The sequence below is a fragment of the Arvicanthis niloticus genome, chromosome 20, assembly GCF_011762505.2.
Source record: "Arvicanthis niloticus isolate mArvNil1 chromosome 20, mArvNil1.pat.X, whole genome shotgun sequence".
NCBI classification, from domain to species: domain Eukaryota; kingdom Metazoa; phylum Chordata; class Mammalia; order Rodentia; family Muridae; genus Arvicanthis; species Arvicanthis niloticus.
Window position 1 is genome coordinate 27,779,993 of NC_047677.1, and position 27,454 is coordinate 27,807,446.

General features: G+C 48.7%; 1 protein-coding gene across 6 annotated transcripts in view; it reads right to left on the reverse strand.

The window, feature by feature from the left end:
• Hk1 (hexokinase 1) overlaps window positions 1–27,454 on the reverse strand; it is a 102,649-nt gene that overhangs the window by 14,958 nt on the left and 60,237 nt on the right. For all 6 annotated transcript variants that reach the window (XM_076916535.1, XM_076916536.1, XM_076916534.1 and 3 more), the window contains 7 exons: window positions 18,777–18,925; window positions 12,991–13,110; window positions 9,312–9,407; window positions 8,700–8,799; window positions 8,406–8,589; window positions 4,857–5,012; window positions 2,523–2,756 (listed from right to left, as the gene is read on the reverse strand). In XM_076916535.1, the coding sequence (XP_076772650.1) occupies window positions 2,523–2,756; window positions 4,857–5,012; window positions 8,406–8,589; window positions 8,700–8,799; window positions 9,312–9,407; window positions 12,991–13,110; window positions 18,777–18,925 (1,039 nt within the window). The remainder of the gene's footprint in view (window positions 1–2,522; window positions 2,757–4,856; window positions 5,013–8,405; window positions 8,590–8,699; window positions 8,800–9,311; window positions 9,408–12,990; window positions 13,111–18,776; window positions 18,926–27,454) is intronic.

Here is a 27,454-nt window from a genome sequence, read left to right on the forward strand (position 1 = left end):
CTACATAGCAAGACTTTGCCTCAAGGGAGGGGGGATGGGAAGAGGGAGCTTGCGAAGGGGAGACCAGGAAGGAGGGGCTGTGGACAACATTTGAAATGTAAATAAATAAGATAACCAACTTTAAAAAAAAAAAAAAAAAAAAAAAAGACTTTGCTTCAAATGATCAAAAGGGGGAGCCATTGGGAGTGTTTCTGTCCTCAGCTGTATTATATACAGTACCACAGGGGCCAAAGGTAAACGCGTCAGAGGCAGATCTAAGAACAAGGGAGATCCCTGAGCTCCTGCTTCTACAGCAGGTGACCCTGAACTAGTACTGACCTTGGACTAAGCATCTGGCTGAGGGTAGGGTGCTGGGAAATGAACAGGTTTAATGAGGAGGTTAGTGAGGGACCAACGCGGGGATTAACAGGAGGCAGGGCTCAATAACCCCTTGTTTGGTTTTTTTTTTGGGGGGGGGGTCGGGGGGGGTAGTTGTTTGTTTTTCATTTGGCTCTTCCTCTTCTCTAGAAGAAAAGCTTAGGCCAGTGTGAGACCCAGAGCTTGTAGTCTCCAGTATAGATGGCCATAGGCCAAAAGAAACGGGGGGGGGGGGGGGGGGGGGGGGGGCATTTCCCCAAAAGACCCACAGTCATTGTCTCCAAGGAACAGGTTAAGAATGACTTCTTTTTGAAACGCCAGTAATTCTGAAAGGAGGAAACACCTGATTCAAGTTTTTTTGTTTTTGAGCATGCGCTCCTGGATGACTACGCAGTAGTAGGTATACACGTGTGAGCACATGCGTGGAGGCCAGGGGTTAACCTCAGGGGTCTTCCTTAATCGCTCTCCATCTTATTTTTAAAGATAGGGCCTCTCCTGAATCTAGAGCTCACCAACAGGCTAGACTTGCTAACCAGCAGGCCCCAGTTCAATTCCCAGCAACTGCCTGGAACTACAATGCCAGGAGATTCAACAGACAAAGGTGTAGGCAAAACACTAATGCATGTAAAATAAGAATACGTTATTAAAAGAAAGTGCAAACAGAAGTAGTTTTGGAGCATGGAAACCCGCCAACACCACCAGCATGCTGTCCAGCATGGACGCCCCTAGCACCACCAGGATGTACACTGAAGAGGAGCTATGACGATAGACCTGGTGTTGTGTGTATTTTATTTACTGCCTAAAGATGTTTTCTTTTGTTTGTTGTTTTAGACAAGAGCCTCACTAGTTACACCAGGCTAGCCTCAAATTCACAAGGATCCACCTGCCTCTGCCTTCCAAGTGCTGGAATTAAAGGAATGAGCCACCATGCAGAGCCCTAACAAAGTTTCAACATGACATTATAAGCCTTTAGGCTTTTTTGTTTTAAAAAACAAAATAGCCAAGAATGCCACAGAAAAAGCTGCATGCAGTCGCCTAGACCCGTAGTCCCAGCTACTCAACAGCTGAGGCAAAAGGATTACTTGAAGCCTACAAGTTCGGGGACAACTTGCCCAACATAATGAGAGTCTGCTTCGTAAGGGGACCAAAAAGAAAAGGAAAGGATAAAGAAAAGAATGGTTAATTTTCTCTTTCAAATAAAATATGGGGGAAAAAACAAACAAACCTGTGAACTTGAAAGTTGGCATCACCCAACTAGCCTAATTCGAGCCTCTCGGCATCCGGGAACTACTTCAATGCATTTGTGCAAACATCCCCAGTGTGAAGGCCAAGAGTCTGCAGCTACAAGCTTCAGTCTTGCACTCCCATGAAAACCAATGCCATGGGCAGAGATCATTAAACCTCAGCAAAGACTTAGGATTTGCTTTCAGCCACATTGTCAATGGCCAAGGAGACTCCTGAAGCTCAGATGGGCCAGCACCATCAGCAAGCAAGAAGGCAGCTCGGTAGACAAGCCTCTCCCTGTCTGTAGGGATCACTGCTGATGACTCTGGCTCTCAGACTGCAAGAGCAGACATATGCCCATTCTAAGCAGCAGTGTCTGAGGCTGTCGGATTATATCGGAAGCTTCTGAAACAATGGATGTGACCAGTCATGGCAGCACGCACCTACAATCCTAGCATCCTGGAAGCAGAGGCCAGAAGATCAGGAGTTCAAGGCCAGCCTCTGCTATACAGCAAATTTGGGGCCAGCCTGGGCTACATCAGACACTGTCTCAATGACAACAGCAACAACAACCACCACCACCAAAAAAAAAAAAAAAAAAAAAAAAAAAAAAAGCAGAACACCTATGACCAAGTTCCAGTTCTAATGGAATAAATTGATATAACGCAGTCTGGCTGTAGACATACTACGTTTCACGTTCCTGTCTGGAGAAACTTCTATCTCACCTTGGGAGATAAGATCAAATCGGACTGCAGAAGCAACATGTGAGAAGGCACTGGGGGTGAGGCATCCCAGATGAGCAACTTCTAGCCTTGCTTCCCAGAACCAGGCAGTGTCTTATCTTTCCAAACCATACCCTGGACATGCAAGTCTGCCTTCTGGAGAAGGACCTTGGCCTCAGACCAGGGGTGGGAGGATGTGTAAACGCAGGCTGGACTCACTGTGGGTGCATCTTGTAGAGAGAACCATCCACACCAACCGTGGTCCGCAGCCTGGGGGTGCCCTTGTTGTCCCGAAGGCGGTTCAAGACGGCACCGAGCGTGGCAGCCACTAGGTTGGCTGATCGGAAGGAGACGATCGTGCATACGTGCTGGACTGATACACAGTCATTGTCAGATGGCTCCACTCCCAAGCGGGTCAAGATTTCCTTGGCATTTTGAATACCTTCCTTATCCCTGGGAAGTGTGTATGAGAGAGAGAGAGAGAGAGAGAGAGAGAGAGAGAGAGAGAGAGAGAGAGAGAGAGAGAGAGAGATCAGAATTGAAGAGTTCAGGCTCACGCCAGGCTGTGGTGAGCACCAGAAGAACTGGGGAGCAGAGCTGGGGAAGGCAGAATCCACCACCTGAGGTGGGACTCTTGTCTCGGCCGGGTGTGTCGGGTGTGTCATGCCAGGCCTGGGAAATGGGAGATCACACATGTGGCCTGGTGAGCAGGTGAAGAAAGAGGTTTGTTTTTTTAACCTTCTGCATACATACCAATGTTGTCTGTAAAATTCTAATTTTCTGCCTACACGTCCTGTGTATCTTTTGTTGGTTTCATTCAGAGGTATTGTATGTTTCTATTGTTGTTATACATGGTTAGTCTTAAAAATATTTCTTCTGTCTGTCTGTCTGTCTGTCTGTCTGTCTGTCTGTCTGTCTGTCTCTGTCCCCTACCCCCTTGCACTGTAGTTATGGTTCTCAGAAACCAAACACCCAGTGGCAGAAACAGGCCAAGATGAAGAAGGCAGGCATTTTCCTGACTTTGCCAATTACTATAAAGTTAAGTTACAACACAAACACACACACACACCGAGAGAGAGAGAGAGAGAGAGAGAGAGAGAGAGAATATCTCAGGACTGAGGCTGAAGGAGAATGACCCCATAACAAACTCCAACACCCAGCTTGGGCAGAGAATAAGTCCATGAAAGCTCTTAGCTTCCGGCAGCCTCTTTAGCCACAGCGAGGGCTGTGCGTATAACTGTCAGAGACGAAGTGAAGCCCCACTGGCCTGATGTAAATACCCAGGACCACAGGGCACACTGTGGGTTGACTCATGCGGGACCAATGGCACAGGGCAGAGAGCTGCCTCCTGAAGCAGGTCTAGAACCCGCTGGGACACAGGAGCCACTCACAGCACAGGGCTCACTTAGGGCTGCACCATACTGTGCACCTCAGAGTCAAGATGGTAGCTTCTGAGTATCCTATGGGATGCCAGAGGGCAGGATGCTGCCTGGACATTTCTTTATCTATTAACAAGTATTTCTCAAACTTAAATGTTTCTCAAATATTTTAGGAGAACATGTGGAAGCTGGGGGAGGTTTTGGGGAATGATGGGTTAATCAGTGGTCAGGTTTCTTTAGTGTTCTAATTAATGAATATTATAAACTATTATTTCCCACAGGACCATCCAGTCATTGACTAGACACCTCTCGGTTTCCTAGAACACCATTTGGGAATGACCATGATATAACAAGAGAGAATTCTAAGAATCCAGGCCCAGGTTTGGTCGGCCCCTTGCTCAACACTGGAGTCATCTGCTTCCTGGACCCAGCTTTTACCCAGAGGTGTGTGTGTTTGTGTGTGATGTATGTGTAGTGTGCTCTGGGTATGTATATTTGTGTATGGTGTGTGAGGGTGACTGAGGGGACTGTTTTTTTGAAAACTGCACAAGAAAATCATCCATAAAACGCTTGTACAAAATCCTTTTCTTCTTAAGATCTATTTATTTTTGTGCCCTTGGGTATTTTGTGTGTACCACATGCATTCCTGGTGCCTGCATCGGCCAGGGGAAAGTGTTGGTCCCCTGGAAATAGAGACAGATCATTGCAAGCTGCCATGTGTGTGCTGGGGACTGAACATGCTAGGCCATCTCTCTAGCCCCCTAGGCTGTTCTTAATGACCAGAAAGTGCAGGCAGGGAGACCAGCTGGAGTGGTCATCTGAGGGCGAGGGAAGATGGGCCCAGGTGGCCTGGAGCATGGGGAAAAGAAGCACCTCCTGCCCCCGCCCTCCCCCACCCCCATCCCTCCCCTCCCACCTGCCCTGTGTTTAAGTCTCCAAGCCCCCGCCTTCCTTCCAAGCCTCCGGATGGCACCTACTTTTCTTTTTTTTTTTTTTTTTTTTTTTTTTTTTTTTTTTGGTTTTTTTTTTGAGACAGGGTTTCTCTGTGTAGTCCTGGCTATCCTGGAACTCACTCTGTAGACCAGGCTGGCCTCGAACTCAGAAATCCGCTTGCCTCTGCCTCCCAAGTGCTGGGATTAAAGGCGTGCGGCACCACTGCCTGGCCGGCACCTACTTTTCAATGGCGGACACGTCGTTGGTGTTGAACTTGCCCCTCGTGAGCAGCTCTGGAGTAATGCGCCCTTCAAACAAGAGGCCTTCCTTGGCCATCTTCACCAGGATCAGCCGGACCAGCTCCCCTAAGTACAAGCCACTCACCATCTTCTCAAACCTGCAGGAGCAAACGCCACAGGCATTAGTGTCAACATTCAAGGAGGGGACGGCAGAAGAGCAGAGGGGACCCCGCTGCCTCTGTCTCTCAAGCTCCCAGTCACTGCGGTCAGCAAGACCAACAAGGAGGGGGACAGGGATGCCGATTCTGGACAGGGTGGACACCCAAGTGGACACTGCAGAGTGGGGACAGGCAAGGAAGGCTGCCTGGAGGCGGGGGGGGGGGGAAGTTAGGATTTAGATTAGGCGCCACAAGTGTGAAGGGTCATCTCTTACATGACTGAATGACACAGGACTGTCATTCTTATCTGTCCATCACAGACCCATCAGGGATGGAGAGATACAGGTAACCAGGAAGTACCCAGCTCACAAGAGGGAAAATGTCCTCTTTGAGAAGATGGACAAAGCTGTTTCCCATGGGGGGAAGGGGGCTACTTGTACATTTTTTTTCTTACTAAGACAAATATTTAAAAATTATGTCCTGTGCGTTGTCTGTGCACCGGAGCATATGTGACCACAAAGGACGGTTGCAAGCCGCCTGACATGGGTCCTGGGACATGAACTCAGGACCTCCGCAAAAGCAGTATATACTCTTAGCTGCTGAGCCGTCTCTCCAGCCCCTGTACAAGTGTGGGTGGCAGCCTTGGAGGTTGATGATAGTGAAGTCAGAGATGATGAAGACGGAGATGAGAGGTGTCATGAGGTAGGGACCTCAGTGCATGGCCGCCTGGAAGCTCCCATCAGCAGGGGACCTAGAGATCATACTACAGGAAGAAGTCGGGGCTCAGAGAGGTCAATTCACCTATGCAGGGGAGAACACAGACAGTGGATCTGAGTTTGGTTATCAGTCCCTTCAGCTCTGGAGCCCTAAATCTTCACTGTAGGGGTACAGATGAGACCTGGAGCTGGTAACTAGCTCAGAGCTAATACGATCAACTTGTCTCTATGTCTGATGGGTTTTGTATTTTGTTTTTTTTTTTTTTTTTTCTTTTTCGTGACAAATGTCCACAAAGCCCGGCTGCTCTTAAATTTGATACAGAGCCGAGGATGAATGACCGTGAATTTCTGATTCTCCTGTCTCTACTTCCTGAGGGTCGGGATTATGGGTGTGTGCTCTGAGGTCTGGCTTATACAGCACCGGGGGCTCCAACTCAGAGCTGTGAGCATGCTAGGCAAAGGTTGTGCCAACTCCGCTGACATCTCCAGCCCCTCATTGTATCCTTTGCCACTGACCTAACCCTAATGACCAGGGGAGGGTTTTGAGTAGATGATGGCCAATCAGCTCACCCCAGTACTCTGGGCGCAGAGATGAGCCAATCCCACAGTGAATTCGGTGTGAGGTGTGACTCCATATCTGAAGCCACACCTCTTTGGGTCTAAACACCTTAGAGGAGCCTGTGAATGCTAATTAACCCATGCCAAGCTGAAGACTCAGTCCAGGGGCTGCTGGGACCTAATACCATAGTTGAGTCAGATTTAGGTCCAAGTATGGCTGATCGGGGACCGGAAGGAACCCCTAAGCAAGGCAGAGCAGAGGCTTCCTCTTGAGGGTGGCTGGTTAGCTGGCACTCCCAGAGCTGGCAGTGACACAGCAAAACAATGTGTTCTGGGCAGAGCTAGCCAGCAGCCAAAGATGCTGCCGGGCCAGGAGCAGTCCAGCCCTGGCCTGTCGGCACAGCACAAGCCTGCTTTCAAACACAGCCCTTTATAATTCCTGTTTCTGACTGGCCCAGGCAGGCTCACCCAGATCTAGAGAGTGGATGCTCCCTGGCAGGAAGACCCGTCTGTGGCTCCTGCTCAGGCTCCTGTGGTAAGTGCCCCGTGGAGTCTAGGCTGGAATCCCCAAGCTGGCACAAGGCAAGCAGGGCCTGACTGCCTGGCTCATATCGCTTCTTCTTCTTCTTCTTCTTCTTCTTCTTTTTTTTTTTTTTTTTTTGTTTTTTGTTTTTTGTTTTTCGAGACAGGGTTTCTCTGTGTAGCCCTGGCTGTCCTGGAACTCACTCTGTAGACCAGGCTGGCCTCGAACTCAGAAATCCGCCTGCCTCTGCCTCCCAAGTGCTGGGATTAAAGGCGTGTGCCACCACTGCCCGGCTCATATTGCTTCTTTTAACATTGCACCGTGTCTTCTCATCCGTGTGACAGTAAGACAAGGCCTTCCTTCAAGGCTCCTCAGAGGGCACGGGCTCGTACAGGTCATGACCGTGAAATCTAGCTACTGAGTGTTTAGGTCATTTGCCTGTGTCTGGTGTTTCCCAAGCTATTTATTTGTGCGTTTGAGATGGGGGTCTCACATAGCCTCGGCTGTCCTTGAGTATGCTATGGAACACAGGGTGACCTTGGGCTTCTGACCCTCTGCTATCACCTACTAACGATAGGAATACAGTATTATGTGTCATCGCACCCACACGAGGGATGGAGTCTCGGACATGCCTGGCAGGCGACTCTGCCAGCTAAGCTACATCCCTAGTCCCAACAGTAAGGTGACTAATTAGAAAGAATGTTATTTAATAGCTTTAGTTGTTCTATTAATTTACACTTATGGAGGTTTTGCCTGACTGTATATCTGTGTACTAAGCGTGTGCTTAGTGCCCATGGAGATCAGAAAATGGAGTCAGATCCCCCGGAACTGGAGCTATGGATGGTTGTTAGCTGCTGTATGAATGTTGGGAATTGAAACCAGATCCTCTGGAAGAGCAGTCAAGTGTGTGCTCGACCATAAAGCCATCGCTCATCCCAAAATTTTTAAAAATATTATCATTATTAATAATGATTAATAATTAATAATAATAATTAATGATAATAGTATCATTGTTCTTATTATTACTTACTACTACGACAATTATTATTATCATTGTTGTTATTGTTGTGTATGTGTCTCAGAAAACAAAAGTCTCGGGTCTCTCCTGCTACCTTAATGTGGGATCCAGGGCACAAGCTTGAGTTGCCAGGCTTTCCCGCTAAGAGACTTTACCGGCCAAGGCATCTTGCCTTGGAGTTCAAGGAATGAACTCCACAGCCATGCATCTGTCCAAGCGAGAAGCCTAGTCCAGTCATGCACAGCTGAAGCAGACTGGTAGTACAGGCCTGTTATCTACCCAGGAGGTAGAGACTGGAGGATTGTAAGTTCGAGACCAGCCTTATTTCAAAATAAAAGCATTTTAAAGGCTGGAGATATGGCAGTAGTAGAGTATTTGTCTAGCATGGCTGAGGCCCTGGGTTTCACCCAGTGTGGAAAAAAACAAAACAAAACAAACAAAACAAACAAAAAAACCCTGTTGAGTAACAGCGCTTGTGTCACCTGGTTTTATGGTTTTCCCTTCCTACTCCCCCAGTCTTTGTTTGGCTCAATGCCTCCTAAGTCAGAATATGTAGCCAGAAGAGAAAATTCACTCACAGTTGCTTCCCAGGGTTGAGAGATCCCCGGTCTAACTCTCTGTCAAACTCAGTTCGGATGTCTTCCAGGGACCCATCGTCCCCAAAGGCTCCCCATTCCGTATTAATACACATCCTGCCCTCATCCCCTTCCACCAGGTCGATGTGTCGCAGTTCCTCCATGTAGCAAGCATTGGTGCCAGTGCCTGGGAGAGACAGTGTGGGAAGCTGTGACCAACACATGGCAAGGAAGGGCGCCTTATGGGCTGAGCAAAGCAAGAAGCTGGCGGGGAGGGGGGCAGGGGGAGCACCCTACCAATGATCAGGCCGACTTCACACTGTTGATCATCATAGCCGCAGGTCATCATGGTCCCCACCGTGTCATTCACCACAGCTACAATATTAGCGTCATAGTCCTGGGGACCGATAAGGAAGAGAAGTTCGCCATCAGCTCCCACATGGGTGCAGAAATCCCAACCAGGCATGCTCCAGTTCTCACACGCCACCATGCTAATGGGTGGCGGAGGCTTCACTGCGGTGAGGACTCAATTAATTGGATTAGGCAGCAGTGATTACATTAAGGAAACTGCAAGGTCCCCTTAATTATCTGGTTTAGGATTCTTCGGGGAGTGGATTTTACTCATGGTGCTACATTCCTGGGCAAGCTTCCAAAGGAGAGCCGGAAGAATCCCACGCATGCGCATGCGCAAAGCAGCTCTTTCCTCTAATCCCTGCGGATTACGTGGGGATGGTCTCAGATGCAGACTCACATCTGACCTACTCCCTAGGCTGGGAATTCTTGTTCCTTCCTAGGGTATTAAGACCACCGCACTTCTGTGCCTTCCACACCTGACAACGTGAACCTAAAACCATTTTAAGATGGAGATTCCCCCCAATACGGGACACTGCACAACGCAAAAGAAATTACCCCTCGCTTCTTAATGGCTTTATTCAGCAGCTTGACCACATCCGTCCCTTCCACGCCACTGGCTTTGAACCGCTTTGTCCATGTGATCAGTATAGCCTATGAAAGACAGTGGAAAAGTGGATTGAAGACAGAGCGCCTTGGTGCTCCAAGGCTTCCCGGGGCTGCTCCAAGGCTTCCCGGGGCTACTCCAGGACAAGGACAAAGCAGACACCCTCAGTGACAAATGGCGTCTACCAGGTCACAATGGATATAGAATCGGATTTGTCTGTCTATCTACTTAATGGATACTGAGGAAACGTTTTCTTTTAATGATTTATTATTATTTTTATGTGCATTAGTGGTTTTGCCTGTATGTATGTCTGTGTGAGAGTGTTGGATGGATCTGGAGTGTTGACTGGAACTGGAGTTACAGTCAGTTGTGAGCCATCATGTGGGTGCTGGGAATTGAACCCAGATCCTCTGGGAGAGCAGCTAAGGAGAACCGCTGACAAGCCTAAATCGCATAGGTCGAGACTTAGATTTTACATTACATTTTGTATTACTTTAATGGTTGCACACATGGCCTTAAAAAAAGATAACAAAACATTTGTTGCTCTCTTCTCAGTCAGGAAGGTTGCCATAGACACAGCAGGTTGGGATGATGGCTCGCAGGCCCTGCCAGTCTCCAGAGGGTTAATACAAAAAGAAGAGGGGCCTAGCCTCACTCTGAGAGATGTGAACACTGTTCAGGAGGGGGTGAACCCTTGTTGAGTCTGCGATCCTTCTTCACTCTGGAGCAACTGTGACTAAGGCCAGCACTGGAAATGTCCCTGGGCACTGCTTTCTTCCCCTCGGGCCCCCGGCGAAACAATCAAACATGGTATTGTGGGAAGAAAGTGGACTTGGGTGGCCAGATACCCAGTCCTTTCTCCAGGCTCCCTCCCACTTCCTGGTAGGGTGTTCTCCCATTGCACTGAGGGGCACTTTGCACACGGAGAATATTGGAGTTGATCTGGATTTGGGCAATGGAGGTCCCAGCTTTGAACTCTTCCCTGAAGGGGTTCCCAGTTGGTAGGTAAGAACCACACTTTTGACTCCTCTGCTGCCCACAATGCCCCTCCCCGAATTCCTTCCATCCCATAGGCTCCATTCTGCAGGAGGATGTGCTTTCCGGAGGCCAGGCCATATCCCTAGCCATTTCTCTCAGGGCCTGGCCCAGTTCAGATTAAACACTTAGCCAACTCACTGCTCACTTAGTGACCATCTCCGTTACTACATCAACTGCCACGTCTTGAACAGTTAACTGACTTGGAGACAGGGTCTCACGTGTCTAACTTTGGCTTTGAACTTGCTATGTAGCTGAGGATGACCTTGAGTTTGAGCCTCCTGCCTCCACCTCCCGAGTGCTGGGTTATGGCTCTGTTGGGTTTACAAGCATGCGCCATCATACCCAGGGTTCCGTCGAGTTGGGGATCTTTGTGCATGCTAGGCAAGCACTGAACGAAGTCACATCCCCGCCCAGCAATTTGGTATTTTCAGAACATGTCTTCACGTAAACATATCTTCACGTAACTCTTATTATAGTAAACAGAATTTATCCACCATTAGTTATGGTTATTGATCTCTTAATGTGCTTAATGTTGTGATGGTTTGTATAGGCTCAGCCCAGGGAGTGGCACTATTAGGAGGTGTGGCCCTGTTAGAGTAGGTGTGTCACTGTGGGTGTGGGCTTTAAGACCCTCATCCTAGCTGCCTGGAAGCCAATAATCTGCTAGCAGCTTTCAGATGAAGAGGTAGAACTCTCAGCTCCTCCTCCACCATGCCTGCCTGGATGCTGCCATGCTCCCACCTTGATGATAATGGACTGAACCTCTGAACCTGTAAGCCAGCCCCAATTAAATGTTGTCCTTATTAAGAGTTGCCTTGGTCATGGTGTCTGTTCACAGTAGTAAAACCCTAAGACTAAGACAATGTACAAACTGAACTTTATTGTGGGTGTGAATGTATAGGAAAAAACATATAATACATAGTTCAGCATGATTACAGTTTTAGATATCTTCTGGGACTTGGGACCCTTCTCCCCAACTACCATAACACAATGGCAGACATTCAGGAAGGGCTGGAAGAGGTAGAGGACCAACTGACCTGAACACCTTGAAGGTATCGAACTGCTGGATATCTTGAGAGTCTAGCTGGGACTACCCAAGTTCCAGAAAGTCTGGGACAGAAACATCTTAGAGGTACTCAAAGGAGGGGGCCTAACATGCGAGGTGAGACCTGGATCAGTGCTCGAGGTTCTATCATGAATAATCAATCTATCATCCCATGGAGACCTCTGCTGTCTATCCTAAAACGAGGGGCTTCATCTACCGGGCTCTCCAAACCTGTCTTGCTGATTCTGCAAGTCAAGCAAATGTGCAGCCGCCAGCATTGAGGGAGGCAGCATCAGCAGCGGCATGGACCCTATCAACAAAGGTCCTGCGGTAAAGTGGACTAGTGTGCTAACACATGCTCTGCTGTCTCCTGGGCAGGACAGCCTCAGTCTCCATCAGGAAGTGGGACTCAGAAGAACTTAACTCATAGAGGATCTGACCATGCATGAGCTGTGAAGTGCATGTGAAGACACAGTTAAGGGCTGGCTGGGGCCTCAGTATTTACTATTAGTATTCCTGGGGTTTGTTTATCCACAGGTGTGTGTGTGTGTGTGTGTGTGTGTGTGTGTGGTGGGTGGTGGTGGTTGTTCTGTCTCTCCATACAGAAAAGGAACAGTCTATTCCATATTTACTATACAGCTTTGTAGCTCTCCGAGGCGCAGGTGCACCACATGACAGAGCTGAACTCATCTTTGCCAAACAGATGCAGGGATGAACAAAAACAGCAAATAAGAAAGACTCTGTGACGTGTCAGTCACCGGGGAGCTCAGCAAGGGAAACCAAGGCTTCTCCTGAGGCCGAAGACAGCCTGATTTCTGAGGTATGGCACCTGTCCAGACTCTTGGGTCACCATGTGGCTTCCAGGTGAACACACACCTCAACCCCAATGAAGAACGTCCCACTTCTGACCGTAGCCATTAGGCCTCGTCTAACTCCCTTTACTTGCTCATTTGTGAGAGCTTCATCAATGTCTTCTTCTATGTAGGGGCTGCAAGGAACTGGGCTCTAAAAATATACCATCAGCTAAAGTAATAGAAAAACAAAATGCTGGGCAGTGGTGGCACACACCTTTAATCCCAGCACTTGTGAGGCAGAGGCTGGAGGATTTCGTGAGTTCAAGGCCAACCTGGTCTACAGAGTGAGTTCCAGGACAGCCAGGGCTACACAGAGAAATCCTGTCTCAAAAAACAAAAACAACAACAACAGAAAAAACCCCCGAATAGGCTGGGGACACGGCTCAGCCAGCAGAGCACTTGTCCAGTGTGCACATCTGTAATCCCAGCGCTGTGAAGGTAAAGGGAGGGAGAGCATGAGTTCAAAGTCATCCACCCAGAGGGTAGCCTGGGCTACATTAAGACCCTGCCTCAGAAGAGGTCAGGGGTTGGGGGTGGTAGGTGAACGGAAGGGGAAGAAGCATGGCACCACAACCTCAGGTTAACTTTGACAAATGATTTCAAATCCAAGAGGCAGGGGATCACCCATAAGCAAGGGGAAACTCGAGAGCGTCCACCGTCTTCTGAAGCCAGTCACCTTCAAGGCATCCTTACCTCGTCTATTTTGGATTGCCGGCAGGGAAAGGAAAATGTGAATCCCACTGGTAAATTCTTGTCCTTGATCTTCCTTTTCTCCATGAAGTTTCCCAGGCACTCAGCAACATGATCAAAAAGCTAGAAAATACAGAGGAGGGAGGGACGTCAGGTTGGGGGCAGGAGAGGTGCACGTGTGGCAGCTAGCACAGCCTCTCACAGGACACCTCCAGCCCTCCAAAGGAACTGAGCCCTCGGAGGTCAGGACACTGGTCATCCAGTCATGGAGGGAAACGCAGAAACACAGAGAGTCGACAGAGAGTCTTCCATGACACACTGGCCATCGCTCAGCTATCCAGGAGGACGACCTGGCCGCTCCCAGCAATGACCCAGGAAATCCTAGGAAATCCTTGGGGCAGCTCCGTGACTGAACCATCAAAGCACTGTACATGGCTTTACCGACTGAAGGAAAGATGAACACCCACTAAAAATGCATGGATCCTGGGCGTGAAGGTCACATGGTTCTGCACCTGCCAATACCGACATCAAGAAGAACAGGTGGGGCTCCAGGCAAGGCTCGGGGTACAGCACCTGTCTAACTACAACACCTTTGTCTGATCTCCCGGGACCCACGTGACAGTCTAGACATGAGCTAGGCTAGACACCGGCAGCTCATGTCTAGAATTCCCTGCACTTGAGAGTTGAGGCAAGTGGATTGCCCTGAGTTCAAGGCCAAGCTGGGCTATGGAGTGAAACCCTGTATTAATAACAACAACACAATCCCAGATGGGTCTGGGGTCACTCCTGGCACCCCAGTTTCGAACACTTGTGGGTGTAAGTGGAAATGGAGCTGCCTGTGCTCTCTGCTGTCTGTTATGTGTCATCGTCCCTGTATCTTTAAGGACAGTCTGTGGTCCACACTGTACTATTGCATGAATATGCCGTGCGTGCTATGAATATCCCACAGCGGACTTCCGGCGTTGCTGAGCAAGCTTGCTGCCTCTGACTCGTGAGGTATACACACACCGCAGGAATCCACTGGGAAGAACGCAGAAGCCTGGCTCCCTGGATTCTACATGTACGCTGAGGACAGTCTCGTGACTTCTAAAACACAGACTGAGGAGAACGGTGTCAAAGTGCCAAGCCATAGTCACCTTGAGCCAGCTTTAGAGGGGACCTGACTCATTGCTGGGGTTGGGGGGATGCCCGGTTTATTCCGACTTGGGCGCCTCGGTCCTGAGTCACTATTACTCAGGCTACGTATCTCTGACTGAAGGGACATGTGACCACCTTCCCTGGAGAAGCCAGGCTAAGCTTCCTGTGACCTACTTCAGACTGATACAAACCCATTACTAAGTCAGTCCCTGAGCCTTATATGCCATCTGCACCTCAGACTCTGGGCACTCCTGCTGTAAGTGAGCAGAAGGAAGGAAGAGCGGCTACACAGGAAAGACAGGGTGTGGGGCCTGAAATGGCTGGCTGCGGCAATAGGGCCACGCCAGGAGCCCACAGCCGGCACCTGAACCTGAGCCAAATGCATCTCCCCGTGGCGGCTCAGCAGGCCAAGCTGTCCTGGGTGTACTTCTATACACACCTATAGTCTTAGCGCTCGAGAGGCTGGGGGAGGAGGTTCCAGAGTTCCAGGCCAGCCTGGGCATCTTATAGAGGCCCTGTCTTCTAAAATAAGACCTGAGACATGAGGTTGGGATGTGGCTCAGTGGTAGAATGCTTGCATCCCACTGAATGGTAGCATCCTCACTGCCTGGGATTCAATACCCAGTACCACAAAATGAGTGAATGAATGAATGAATCCTCATCACCTTGACAACATGCTCATTATTTTCCAATAGACGCAGAAGCTTGATGTAATGACCCACACATCTAATCTCACACTGAGGAGGCAAGAACAGGATAGTGGGCCAGTCTGGACTATACAGCAAAGTTCCAGGCCAGCCTGAGCTAAAGTAAATAAATTACAAACGAAACACTTTAGGGCCAAATGAGATGAATGAGCAACTTCCCACCAAGCCTGACAGCCTTGAGTTCAATGCTTAGGACCCACATGGTGGGAGGGAAGATCCAACTCTCACAAGTTGTCCTCTGACCTCCACATACGCACGCTGTGGCATGTGTGCACCTACATACATACACACACACACACACACACACACACATACACACACACGCACACACACAAGAAAAGTCAGTTTTTTTAAGGGGGTGGGAAGATGGCACCGTTGGTAAAGTGCCTTCCATGCAAGCGCAAGGACCTGAGTTCGGATCCTGAGAACACGCATGCGCAACCAGTCGGGGTAGCAGACTACAGCCCTGGTGCTGAGGAGGAAGAGAAGAGATGGGGACAGCTCACTGCGCAGCCTGTCAGTGAACTTCGGGTTCGATGATAGATCTGTCTCAAAGAAACGTAGAGAGTGTTGGAGGAAAGATTACCTGATATCAACCTCTGACCTCCATGCTGTGCTCTCCGGCGGGCATGCATGCGTATGAGCGTCCACCCACACAACTTGTACAATACACATGCTACACACACACAAACACACACATACACACACAAATACAGACTCAATCCCTCGGACTAGCAGGGTAAATAATGACCAAAAGAACCGCGACCCCCCCCCCAAAAAAAACCCCTTTAAGTAGTATTTAAAATCTTCAAAACTAAGTGGTGTGTGTGTGTGTGTGTGTGTGTGTGTGTGTGTGTCCTGGTGCTCATAAACGAGGCCAGAGGAAAGTATCACTGTCAAGTATCCCCCTCTGTCGCTCTCTGCTTTCTTACCCAGAGACAAGGCTTCTCACTGAATCTGGAGCTGGCTGGTGACCAGCAAGCTCAGGTCATCTCCCGGTCTCCGTTATCTGATGGTATTAGGGTTCCAGTCATTTGGGCATCCACAGCCAGCTTTTTACGTGAGTACAGGGATCCGAACTGTGGTCCTCACGGTTTGTGCAGCAAGTTCGTTCCTGCTGAGCTGTCTCCCTGGTCACTTAAGCTCTGTTTTAACAGTGCTGCATGCAGCTTCTAAAACTATAAAGCTTAAAAATTGTAGGAGACCCTTGAGATACCATGTGGTGGAGAGGGGAGAAGGAGAGAGACTGGGAGAGGTGGGGTCTGTAGGGTGAATACAGATAGCATCAGTTCATACGTTTAACAGTGTTTCAGGAGAGAGGTTTAAGATCAGCTTTGAAATACCTACACATCACAAAGGGTGAGGATCCCATACAATCCAGACCCTTGAGACTTCGTTGTTCATGGGCTACGATTCTGAGCAGCTCCACGGGTAACATGAGGACCTGGGTCACCATGGAAGAGGTGGGTCAGAGAGCTCAGGAGATGGGCCACTTGATACCAGCTGACTGCTAACTCCAGAATGCCGCGGGAGACGTTCCGGGTCCATCCCTGTCCAGAATCCTGCCTTGCTTCCCTCATACCCTGACCTAAGCTCCTATCCACAGCCACAGTTTCTCATCATCAAAAATCTAAGAAAGGGGGCTGGAGAGATGGCTTAGCGGTTAAGAGCACTGACTGCTCTTCCAGAGGTCCTGAGTTCAATTCCCAGCAACCATGTGGTGGCTCACAACCACCAGGAATCTGATGCCCTCTTCTGGTGTGTCTGAAGAGGGCAATGGTGTACTCATATACATAAAATAATTAAATCACTTTAAAAAAAAAAAAAAAGAAAAAGAAATTTAAAAAAAAAAATCTAAGAAACGGGACTAGGGAGAGGAGGTTCAGGGGTTGTGAACACTTGCTGCTCTTCCAAAGCACCCATATTTGGTTGGCCTATATCAGGAGGCTCACAACACTAATTCCAGGGGACCCAGTACCTTCTTCTGGCCTCTTAGGGCACCTACGTACACATAGTATACAGTCACACAAGCCACAGGTAATACACTTTATAAAAAGTTTTGCTGGCTGTAGTAATTCACACCTTTAACCTCAGCAGTGAGAAGTGAGAAGCAGAGGTGGGGGAGGGGGGAGGTGTGTCTCTACAAGTTTGAGGTCAGCCTGATCTCTCAAAGTGAGTTCCAGGACAGCCAGAGCTACATAATAAAACCTTGTTTCAAAATAAATAAGTAATTTGAAAAGAAAAAGTCCTTGCAGCGGAAACTGTAATTCCTAGTGTGAGCCCACCTCAGGAACTCAGAATTTGGCAGCTACTAAACAGCTTTCCTGCATGTGAGATGGACATGGTAAAATGCCACAGGGTTGCCACGGTGATTAAACGGGTCACTAAATATAAAGCGCTTATTCATCGGCCATCACGCAGGACAAGCATCAACGCACCACCATCGTCTTCTTGGATGACTTAGAAGGGGCAAAAGAACAAACAGGGACGGGAGTGAGATGATCCTGGGAATACCCTGGAGAAGGGGACCCTGGAACGGAGATACCCCCTAAACAAGTCCTGCACCTAAAAGGCCAAGCCAAGGGACACAAGGAATGTTTGCACACTGACAGTCTTGGCGGTGGCTCAACCCAAAGACCAACCACAAGGAACAGTGACAAGCCAGTACTTGTTACATGGAACAAGGTCTGCCAAGCCCGCTGCTGGCCACTTCCATGAAGAGGCCACGCAGTGGACAATGGGAGAGTGGGTGACAGGTCTCCCTCCCTCACGCAGTAGCATTGGGGGGAAGGGACCAGTCTCTGATGCCTAGTGATGGAAACAGGACTATCTAATGAGCAGTTCACTTGCCTCTGTGGCTAGCTGTAAGGTGGCTTGCCCACTCTAGACACAGGGCTTCTTTCCACGCTGAGATGTACTCCAGAAAACTCTGAATCCAAGGAGCAGAGTTTAAGGCCAGGAGTCGCTCTTATCCAGGTGGGTTGCTCTAACCCTCATCCACAGTGACTTAAGGCAACAGATAGAATCCTATAGAGATGGGCCCCACCTCAGTCTGTCCCAAAACCATTGCTTTCTCTGAAGAACTTGAGGAACCTCACCATGAACACACACATTCCCTTGCAGAAATCTGGCAACCTTTCACTAGTATGAAGACCATGGCCCTACCGTGGAGCATGGGAGGGGCACAAGCTTATATGTCCATCCATAAGAGGAATGGAGCACCCCCATGTTATAGTCTCAGGGGACCCACATATAAAATAAAACCCGAGGGTATTGCCTAAACCTTAGTCCCAGGGTCCTGGGGAGATAGGGACCCACCCCACGTCACAAAACAAACTCTCTGCAGGTATGCGCATGTCCTTTGGACAGGGAGGATGGCCCTGCTCAAGGGCTGGGGTCAGGAGGGGGAAACTATGGATATGAACATGAGGAGGAGGAGGAGTCATTTCAAAAGCAAAGTCTGCAGCCTCTGGTTGCTAAGCCGAGGGCGTGTGCACACCATTCTATCAGAGCTCGGAGCTGCTGCTCTCCTAAGCTGAGAGCCTCTCCTCAGGGCCTGGTCCCCAGTGAGTGGGTGCAGAAGCCAGTGACCTGACAAAGGAGCATTTCTACCCAAAGGGCGGGCCAACCCTGTGCTGAAGACGCAACCCAGGCTCCCTTGGGAACAAAAGAACTTTCAACAATGCCACAGGACCTCTCTCCCCACAGCCTTCACCCACTCACAGAGCCCTAGTTTCACCAGGTGGCATTTGCCTCTTCAGGCATAACCCAGCCCCCACAGCCACCTCATCCCTCCACTGGGAGTCCTGTACAACTGATATTCTATGTCAGACCTCCAGTGAGTCCTGCCAGGGCCCAGGATGGCAGCTTGCAGAAGTCTGGCCCTTGCAGGTACTCCAAGGGATTCTAGCTGGCCGGAAGAGGATGAGGAGGACAGGGACCCACCTGGCTTCCACTGCCATGCACGATGTTCTCTGGGGTGTCGTAGGCCTCAGACTCCATGCTGACGTTCTGGCTCTTCTCGTGGTTCACCTGCACCCGCAGGATTCGAAAGGAAGACCCACCGAGATCCAGGGCAATGAAATCCCCCTTTTCTGATGAGGGAGAAAAGCAGATGTCAGATTCAAGGGTGAGAAGGCTGCTGGGAGTACCCACTCTCTGGATCTGGCCCTGCCTGCTTCCCCACCGCCACCCTGCCATACAGCACCTGCTGTGACGACTCTAGTCCCACACTGAGGAGGAAGAGGCATCAAACAAGGCACATAGCTCTATCCCACCTTCTGCCTTGCTACCCATAAATAAGGACCACACAACACTAGCTTTTTATTTTGATGAAGATGAGGAAGAGAGGGCTCTCATGTAGCCCAGGCTAGCCTCAACATCACTATGTAGCAGAGGATGACCTCAGTCTTCCGACCCTACTGCCTGAGCTTCCTAATTACAAGGATTAAAGGTATATGCCACCACGGCCGGCCTGAACAGAATTTCAGCACGGGAGAAGCCTGTGCTGAAGTGCATCCTATACCCTGGGTTCCTTCCATGTTGGCTCAGACACCAATCGCTGCTTGTCCAAAGCTCCAGTCACTCCTTGGATTGTGTTTTCATTGTTATTGTAAGATAAACAAAATGAGAAACAATGCTGGGGCCATATGTTGAGTACACAGCTCCTGTCACGACTTCTATCACCCCAACATGACTTGGTAACCATTAAGCCGTAATTCCTCAGCCCCTCCCATCCCTAGCAACCCCCTCTTTCATCTCAGAGATGTGGACACTTTTCATATAGGCGGAATCAGGCAGACAACTGTCTCTGCAGCTGGCGCCTTTCACTGAGTGCAATGTCCCCAGGGTTCATCCACGTTGCAGCCTGTGCAAGGAGTGACAGCCACCCTTGCCTCCCTAAATCCCAGTAGCCCCCATCTCCATGACTATCAATATCACCCAGGTGGCGCCTCCCCTGAAAAGGATTACCCACACACAACCTGCAATCTGAGTCACATGACAAACAAACCATTCATTCAAGGTGTATATATATACGGTCCAAGCCAAGTATGATGGTGCGTGCCTACCAACCTAGCACTTAGGCTAAGACAAGATTGAGAGTTTGAGGCTAACCTGGGCAGCAGGCTACACAGTAAAAACTTGTGTCAAAAGTGGGTGGTGTAAATAATAATATCTAAAGAAAGAGTTTTTTTTTTTTTAATTATATTTTAAAATTCCAAAGGTTGGGGATGTAGCTCAGTGGTAAAGTGCTGGCTTAGGAAATGTGAAGCCCTGGGGTTCATCCATAGCACCATAAACAATAAATAGATAGATATAGATGGACGGACGGACAGACGGATGGATAAATGGATTTTGAAAACTCTTTTCTGGATATTAAAACAGAAATGGTCCCTTGTGACTGGATTTTTTTCACTTAACAAAATGTTTCTAACCTGCTTCTACATCATATTGTTTTATTCTTTTTGGTATCCCATTGTCTGCATGAACCACGCTTCACACATTCCTTCCTTAACATGGGCTGTTTGCACTTCAGGCTACTATGATTAACACTGCTAGGAATGAGCCGTCCTCAGAGGATCTACAGGGACACACTGCAGGCCTGTCTTCCTCCTTCAGCTTCCTTGGAGCCTCAGGCTGTCTGTGTCTGTCAGCCTGGATTCACAGACAGGAACCTAGCATGACTGTCCTCTGAGAGGCTCCGCCCAGCAGCTGACCGGAAACAGAGGCAGAAACCAACAGCCAAACGTTAGACGGAGCTCGGGAGGTCTTGTCGCAGGGGTGGGGGAAGAATTGAGGAACCAGGAGGGAACAGGGACTCAACAGAAGAACAACAGAGTCGACTAACCTGGACCCTTGGGGGCTCACGGAGACTGAACCAACACCTTGTCTGGCCTCAGTGGGAGAGGATGTACCTAGTCCTGCAGTGACTTGAGGTACCAAGATGGGTTGGTACCCAGAGAGGACCTCCCCCTTCTCAGAGGTGAAGGGAAAAGCCAGACTGGGGAAAGGGGGACCACAGTTTGTAAAGTGACTTAATTAATTAATTAATTAATTAATTTTAAAAACCACTGCTAGGCACACTGGCACACACGTTTGTGTGTGGACAAGCGTCTTCCCTTTCTCTCAAGTGTATTCGTGAGTCACACTGCCTGGTAAAACATGGTTAGGTTGTAGAAACGTAGCCTGACAAAGTGGCTGTACCACTTTCTGTCACTATCCATGATGGAAGAAACCACAAGTCTGTCCACGTCTTCAGTAACACGTGTGTGAGGTCATTTTTCACCGATTCTTGCATCTCTCTCATGAAGGCCGGTGTTGGTACACTTGTCCATCTACTTTTTGCTCATCTATACCCTTCAATGGTATCAAAATAAGGGTGGGGGGGGTAGTTAAATGCCGGATGTGTTGGGGCCAGGCAGCCGGCTCAACGAGTAAAGCTGAAACCTACATTTGATCCCTCTTCCATAATAATAAATACATCTAAGTTATAAATTTAGTAACAGTAAAGAAGCACTAACACCTTTAATTTTTCTGTTTACTTTTTTTGTGGTGCTGCCCATTGGGCTTCACGGTCTCACCAAGCGCCGTGTTTCTGGCTTTGCTGTTTAGTGCTGTGCTGGGAATAAGATTCCAACCGCCAAGTGCAAGGTCAAAACGGTCACATCTGTTTTTCTTTCAGGAGTTTGATGGCACCAGCTCTTCCACTTAGGTCTCTGATCTACTTGGAGTTAATGTTTTGTACAGGGTATGTGGTAAGGACACAACGCCGTTCTTTGTGGACATTCAGCTTCCTGCTACCGCCGGATGAAGGGACCCTTGTCCCTTGCTGAATAGCTTTGGCATCCCTGCCAGAAGTCACCGGGACATGAAACTGTGTCTCTGTCTGCCTGTACATTTGTTTTGGGTTTTACTTTCTTTTGTTCTGAAACAGGCTCTTTAACCCTGGCTGGCCAGGAACTCTCTATGTAGACCAGGCTGGCCTCAAACTCAGACATTCACCTGCCTCTGCCTCCCAAGAGCTGGGTTTAAGTTTATGCACCACCATACCTGGCTTTATTTTTACTTTTGAAGTAATTTCTCTTTCCCACCAAAAATATAGTATTCTCTTTTATACAGTGGATATATATTTATATTTGATTCATTATAAACGTTTGTAACTGGGAAAATTTTTAGTTGCCAACTAGGTCTCGTAGTCAGATGAATAAAAGAAAATATGTCTCCTGTCACCAAAGCTCCAATGGTGGCTGAGAAGTCCAGCACCCTGGGCTGACCTATCCCACCCTGTCCTGCATCTACAATGTCCACTCAGCCTTTGAAACAGGATTGGGCCAGCACGGACGGTTCCAGGGAGCTCAAACGGGATCAGAAAGGATGACAGCTGGGCAGTGGTGGCGCATGCCTTTAATCTCAGCACTTGGGAGGCAGAGGCAGGCAGGTAAATTCCAGAACAGCCAGAGCTACACAGAGAAACCCCGTCTCAAAAAAAGAAAAGAAGAGAAGAGAAGAGAAGAGAAAAGAAAAGAAGAGAAGAGAAGAGAAAAGAAAAGAAAAGAAAAGAAGAGAAGAGAAAAGAAAAGAAAAAATAGAAACAAAACCAAAATTATGCCTCTGGAGAGATGGCTTAGTGGTTAAGAATACTGACTGCTTTTCCAGAGATCCTGAGTTCAGTTCCCAGTAACCACATGGTGGCTCACAACCATCTGGTGTGGGAGCCAATGCCTTCTTTCAGCATGTCTAAGAGAGAGTGACAGTGTACTCATATACATAAAATAAATAAATTAAATCTTTTTAAAAAAAATAAAGAATGACCATGACAATGGCCAGGACAGAGTAAAAGAAAAAAAGAAAGAAAAAGAAAGAAAGAAAACCATCTGGGTGACAGTGAAGGAAATGGTGGATTTGAAAGGCACCTGGGTACCTGACCAGTGGCTGCTGAGAGTCAAAGGGGTCTCTCTTGAAGCAGAGTTCTCTCTATCTGTGGTGTCTCCAGCTCCACCTTCAGTGTTTTGTGTGGTGGCCGAGAAGAAACAGTTGCCACCCCTATTTGAAAATCACTTTTACAGCCCAAAAATGATTTAAAAAAAAAAAAAATCTTATGTCAATGCCACAGAGAAGGGAAGGAAGCTCCAAGCAAACGGTCCCACCAGTGGCCAGGGGTCCCCTCCCTCTCACAGTCTCAAAAATACTCAATGCTCATTAGGTTGGTTTGGTTGGTTGGTTGGTTGGTTGGTTGTTTTTTGTTTTTTGTTTTTTGTTTTTTTTTTTTTAATGTCTACAAGTCATCTCCAACTTCATAAGTGGTAAGCAAGTTTGAGACAGGGTGATTTCACCTGTTCCCCTTGCAGCGGGGAGTCTGCAGACAGCAGACAAGCTGAGTGTATGAGCTGGCTCAGCAGGAACTGCCTCGGTCAGTCACAAGGTCTGCTTGTTCTCATAGTCTGCCAGGTCAGGGACATAGAGAAATTACTTCAGGTAAGTGCCACAGGGCATTTGGTAAGCTCTGCTGGATGCCTGGCATTTACTTGGGTCAAACTCAGTATCCTTACGTAGCTGGATTACAGGCACGTACCAGCCTGCCTGCCTGCCTGCCTACCCACTTCATCCATCCATCCATCCATCCATCCATCCATCCATCCATCCATCCATCCATCCTGTCCTCTCTGACAAGGTCACACACAACACTGCCTTGTCTTGAAGTTGCTATACAGCTGAAGGTGACCTTGAACTTCTGATCTTCCTGCCTGTATAGGAATGTAATTTCAGGTCACAGCATGAACTTAAAGGATTCTTAGGTTTTGAGTTTCAGTTTACACTCAAATATTAGCTGCCCCCCCCCCCCCAGGCACACATTCCCGGGAGGAACACATTCCAAAGACTCGAACAAACATTCCAGAGGAAAGATGAGCCCTTAACACAGTACACCTGGGTAAACAGAGCCACTTAAACGAACCTTCTCTGCTATAAAGATAAAGGTGTAAATTTGAGTTACTTAGAAACCGAGCCTAGGCATGGAAACCAGGCCTAGGAATGGCTGTTTGAAATCTTTTTTTATATTGTCCAAGAAGTAATTAACTGTCCTTGTAAACTCTGTATATAAACTGCCCCTAACTTCAGTTCGGGGTTCTTCTTGCCTACATGCAGAAGCATCAGTTTATCATTAAACCTCGTGTTATTGCAGCGAGTCCCGTCCATGGGGGAGCACATCCCTTGGTTTTGGATCTTTAAGTCCAACACCTGCACTTCCTGATGCTCATATGACGGACTGATGGAACACCAGCAGGTCCATTTCGGGCTCGCCCTGACTTATGCAGCTGGTTGGGAAAGGATGGGGGTGAGAGAGCGTTGGCTGTGTTTCCCCTTCTGTCTCCTTCCACAACATCAGCAACACCAGTGAGCTTGAAAGCCCTCTTCATTCTTCCCAGAGCTGGGCTCACACAGCCCCAGGATGGGGTCCCATAGCTGAGGGCCTACAGCAAGGCCCTCCCAAGGAACTATAGAGTGTATGTCCGATGCTGATGGAACTCGCTATGCTTCTTACAGTGCCCTACAGGCCCTTCCACTTAATCCTGCCTTTTATAGCAGTCAGAGCAGGGAGAACCATGCCCTCCCTTTTCTGTTTATTGTGTTATCCAGTTTATTCAAAAAAATTTTTTTTAAAGATTTATTATGTATATTATAAGTATGCCATCGCTGTTTTCAGACACACCAGAAGAGGGCATTGGATCCCGTTACAGATGGTTGTGAGCCACCATGTGGTTGCTGGGAATTGAACTGAGGACCTCTGGAAGAGCAGTCAGTGCTCTTAACTGCTAAGCCATCTCCAGCTCCTCCATCATTTTTTTTTTTTTAAACAGAGGGACTCATGGCATTTCTCCTGCCTCAGCTTTCCCAAAGGCTGGAATCCTAAGTATGTGTAATCAGACTCCCTTGCACCCATTTTACAGAAGAGGCAAAGGGAGGCTGAGACTGAAGTAAGTTCTCTTAGATCATGCTGAACTAGAGTCAAAGTGCTGGAGACTTCTCCACTAGTTTGGATTTTATTTCTCTTTACCTCCTCTTAAGAGTTCAGCTTTAGCAGGCTTCTGTCCAACTTCCTCTTTGTGTCTTTAGTTTCAAATTTGCCTCTCCCCGCAACCCCCCCCCCCCCAGCATTTCCCATACTGCTGCAGGGAGGGAGCTGCTCTTCAAGAGGCAGCTCATTAAGCAAAGCTCTGAAGGGCCCGGCACCTCTCTGCCCTTCTAATGACGGTCATTATCACCAGAAAATAATGGAAAGCAAACACAGAGGCCAGGTGCCTCTGAGCCCCGGCCTGTGCTGGAATACAAGACAAACAGAAACTGCCTTCATGAAGCGCCCTGCTCTGGGAGTGAGCTACCGGCAAGCCAGCTCCAATGACAATCTTTATCCTAAACTCCACCAGAAGCAGCCATGAAAGCATGTGGTGGTCCTCACCTTCAATTCCAGCACTTGAGGCAGGGGTAGGCAGATCTCTGTGAGTTCAAGGCCAGCCTGGTCTACAGAAAGAGTTCCTCCTAGGACTACAGGAGTCAAAAAAAAAAAAAAGAAAGAAAGAAGGAAAGAAGAAAGGAAGGAAGGAAGGAAGGAAGGAAGGAAGGAAAGAAAGAGAGAAAGAAACCCATGACAGGGAAACAAACATCCAAGAATGTATAGCATCCCGTAGCCCCTAGGCTAACCAAGACCTACAATAGCTTTAGCACTAAATGGGGCAGGGGGATGAGAGTCAATGGAGAAACTTCTTGGGGAATACTGTCCATTAAAAACACATCCAAAGGAGGCTAACCAGAAGCGGCTTGGTGGTCAAGGGCAGCGGCTGCTCTCACAGAGAACCCAGGTTCTGTCCCAGCACCCACCTGATGACTCGTAACCATCCATAACTCCAGTTGCAGGACATCCGATGCCCTCTTCTGACTTCAGAGGGCCCAAGCACATGGAGTCCATAAACACATACATGCAGGCAAAACATACGTATGGAAAAAACAAACAAACAAACAAACCCTTCACACCTTTAATCCCAGCACTTAAGAGGCAGAAGCAGGTAGATCTCTGTGAGTTCCAGATGGATAGATGGATGAATGGATGATAGGATAGATAGACAGACAGACAGACAGACAGACAGACGGATCAACCTACCTACCTGTCTTTGAGAAAAAAAAAAAAAAAACCCAAAGGTACACAACCTTATGAATATTTGTATCCAGGGGTCAGTACTGCCAACCTGTGGGTGGGACCTTATCTGGTAACAGGCTCTTTGTGATCTGGTAAAGATAAGAACACCAGTGTGGGCCCTAACCCAATATGGCTGGCATGCCTTAGAACAAGTGACAAGAACCCAGAGGCCCCAATGGTCATTGTTTCTCAAGTCTTTGGCTTCACCTCCTCCTTTTCTCTCTCTCTTTCTTATTAATACTGATCTGTACTCCTCAGATCAGAATTGATCCTATCAGCACCAGAGGAAGCAGGCAGGGGCCAGAGGAGGCCGAAGGCCCAGGCTGCTGGCTCAGATTCCTCAGACCCTGCAACTGTGTCCCGACATGGCTGTGTCCCGACACGGGTGCATAGCTACCTGAGTCATCACAGTTAAGATACCGCTGATTATGAGACACACCATTCTCTGATGAAACATTAACGAAGAAAAAAATGCCAATGGGCTGATTATGAGGTACGAATAACAGAAAGAAAGGGGGTAGGGCACCAACGGGAACGCTATAGAAAACAATGCAGATTTCAGAGGCTTTTTAAGAATAAGAGATTCCAGATAAATGAGACATGGAAGCTGATTGGGGAAAGTGGCTATGCTAAACAAACAGATCCGCTAGAGCTGGACTGCCTGGGGGCTTTAGTATCTACCTGGGGGGTGGGGTGGAGGGTAGGGTTGGGGAGGGGTTGTCTGCAAGAGAGAACTAGAGAACTAGGCATTTCCTGAATGTGTGGGCCTGGTCTGAAAGCATATCTGAGGGGAAAAGTGTCAAGGTTACTACTGTCCCACTTTGAGACCCTCAACCCTGGAAATGGATGGTGGGAAAGATGGGGGTGGGGCCACGGCGGGGGCGGGGCCACGGCGGGGGCGGGGCCATGGCTTGATCTAAGGATTCTGGGAGGGAGCTGGTGGGAGCTGCAAATTCAGAAAGAACTTCCTCTTTCTCACTCCCAGCTCCTCCTTCCTGGTCACACAGGCTCCCGGTCACCATCCAAGTTCCCAAGCCCAACTCACTCGCCACTCCCTCCTGACTCAGCTGCCAAAGGCACGGCTGACCTCAGCTCAGACACGGGACAGAGTCTTTGCCTGCTTGTGCTCCATCCAGGGCTGTGAGAGTGAACACAAGGGGCTCCCGTCCCTAGCCGCAGGCACCGGAACACACTCGGGGCACAGCAGCCAGGGTCATTCGGCCAGCCAGAACCATTTCAAAAGCTGAACTCAGAACCAACCCCTGAACAGGTCCTGAGTGGAGCCAGTTCAATTCTTGAACAAAGAGACATCAGAGACAGAGACAGCTGTGTGCTGACGGTGGATCCCAGCTACAAAACGGCGAACGGCACCAAGTGGTAACCGGGCCCAAGACTCATTGAGGACATTCCCAAGGCCAGGTGTAGCCAGGAC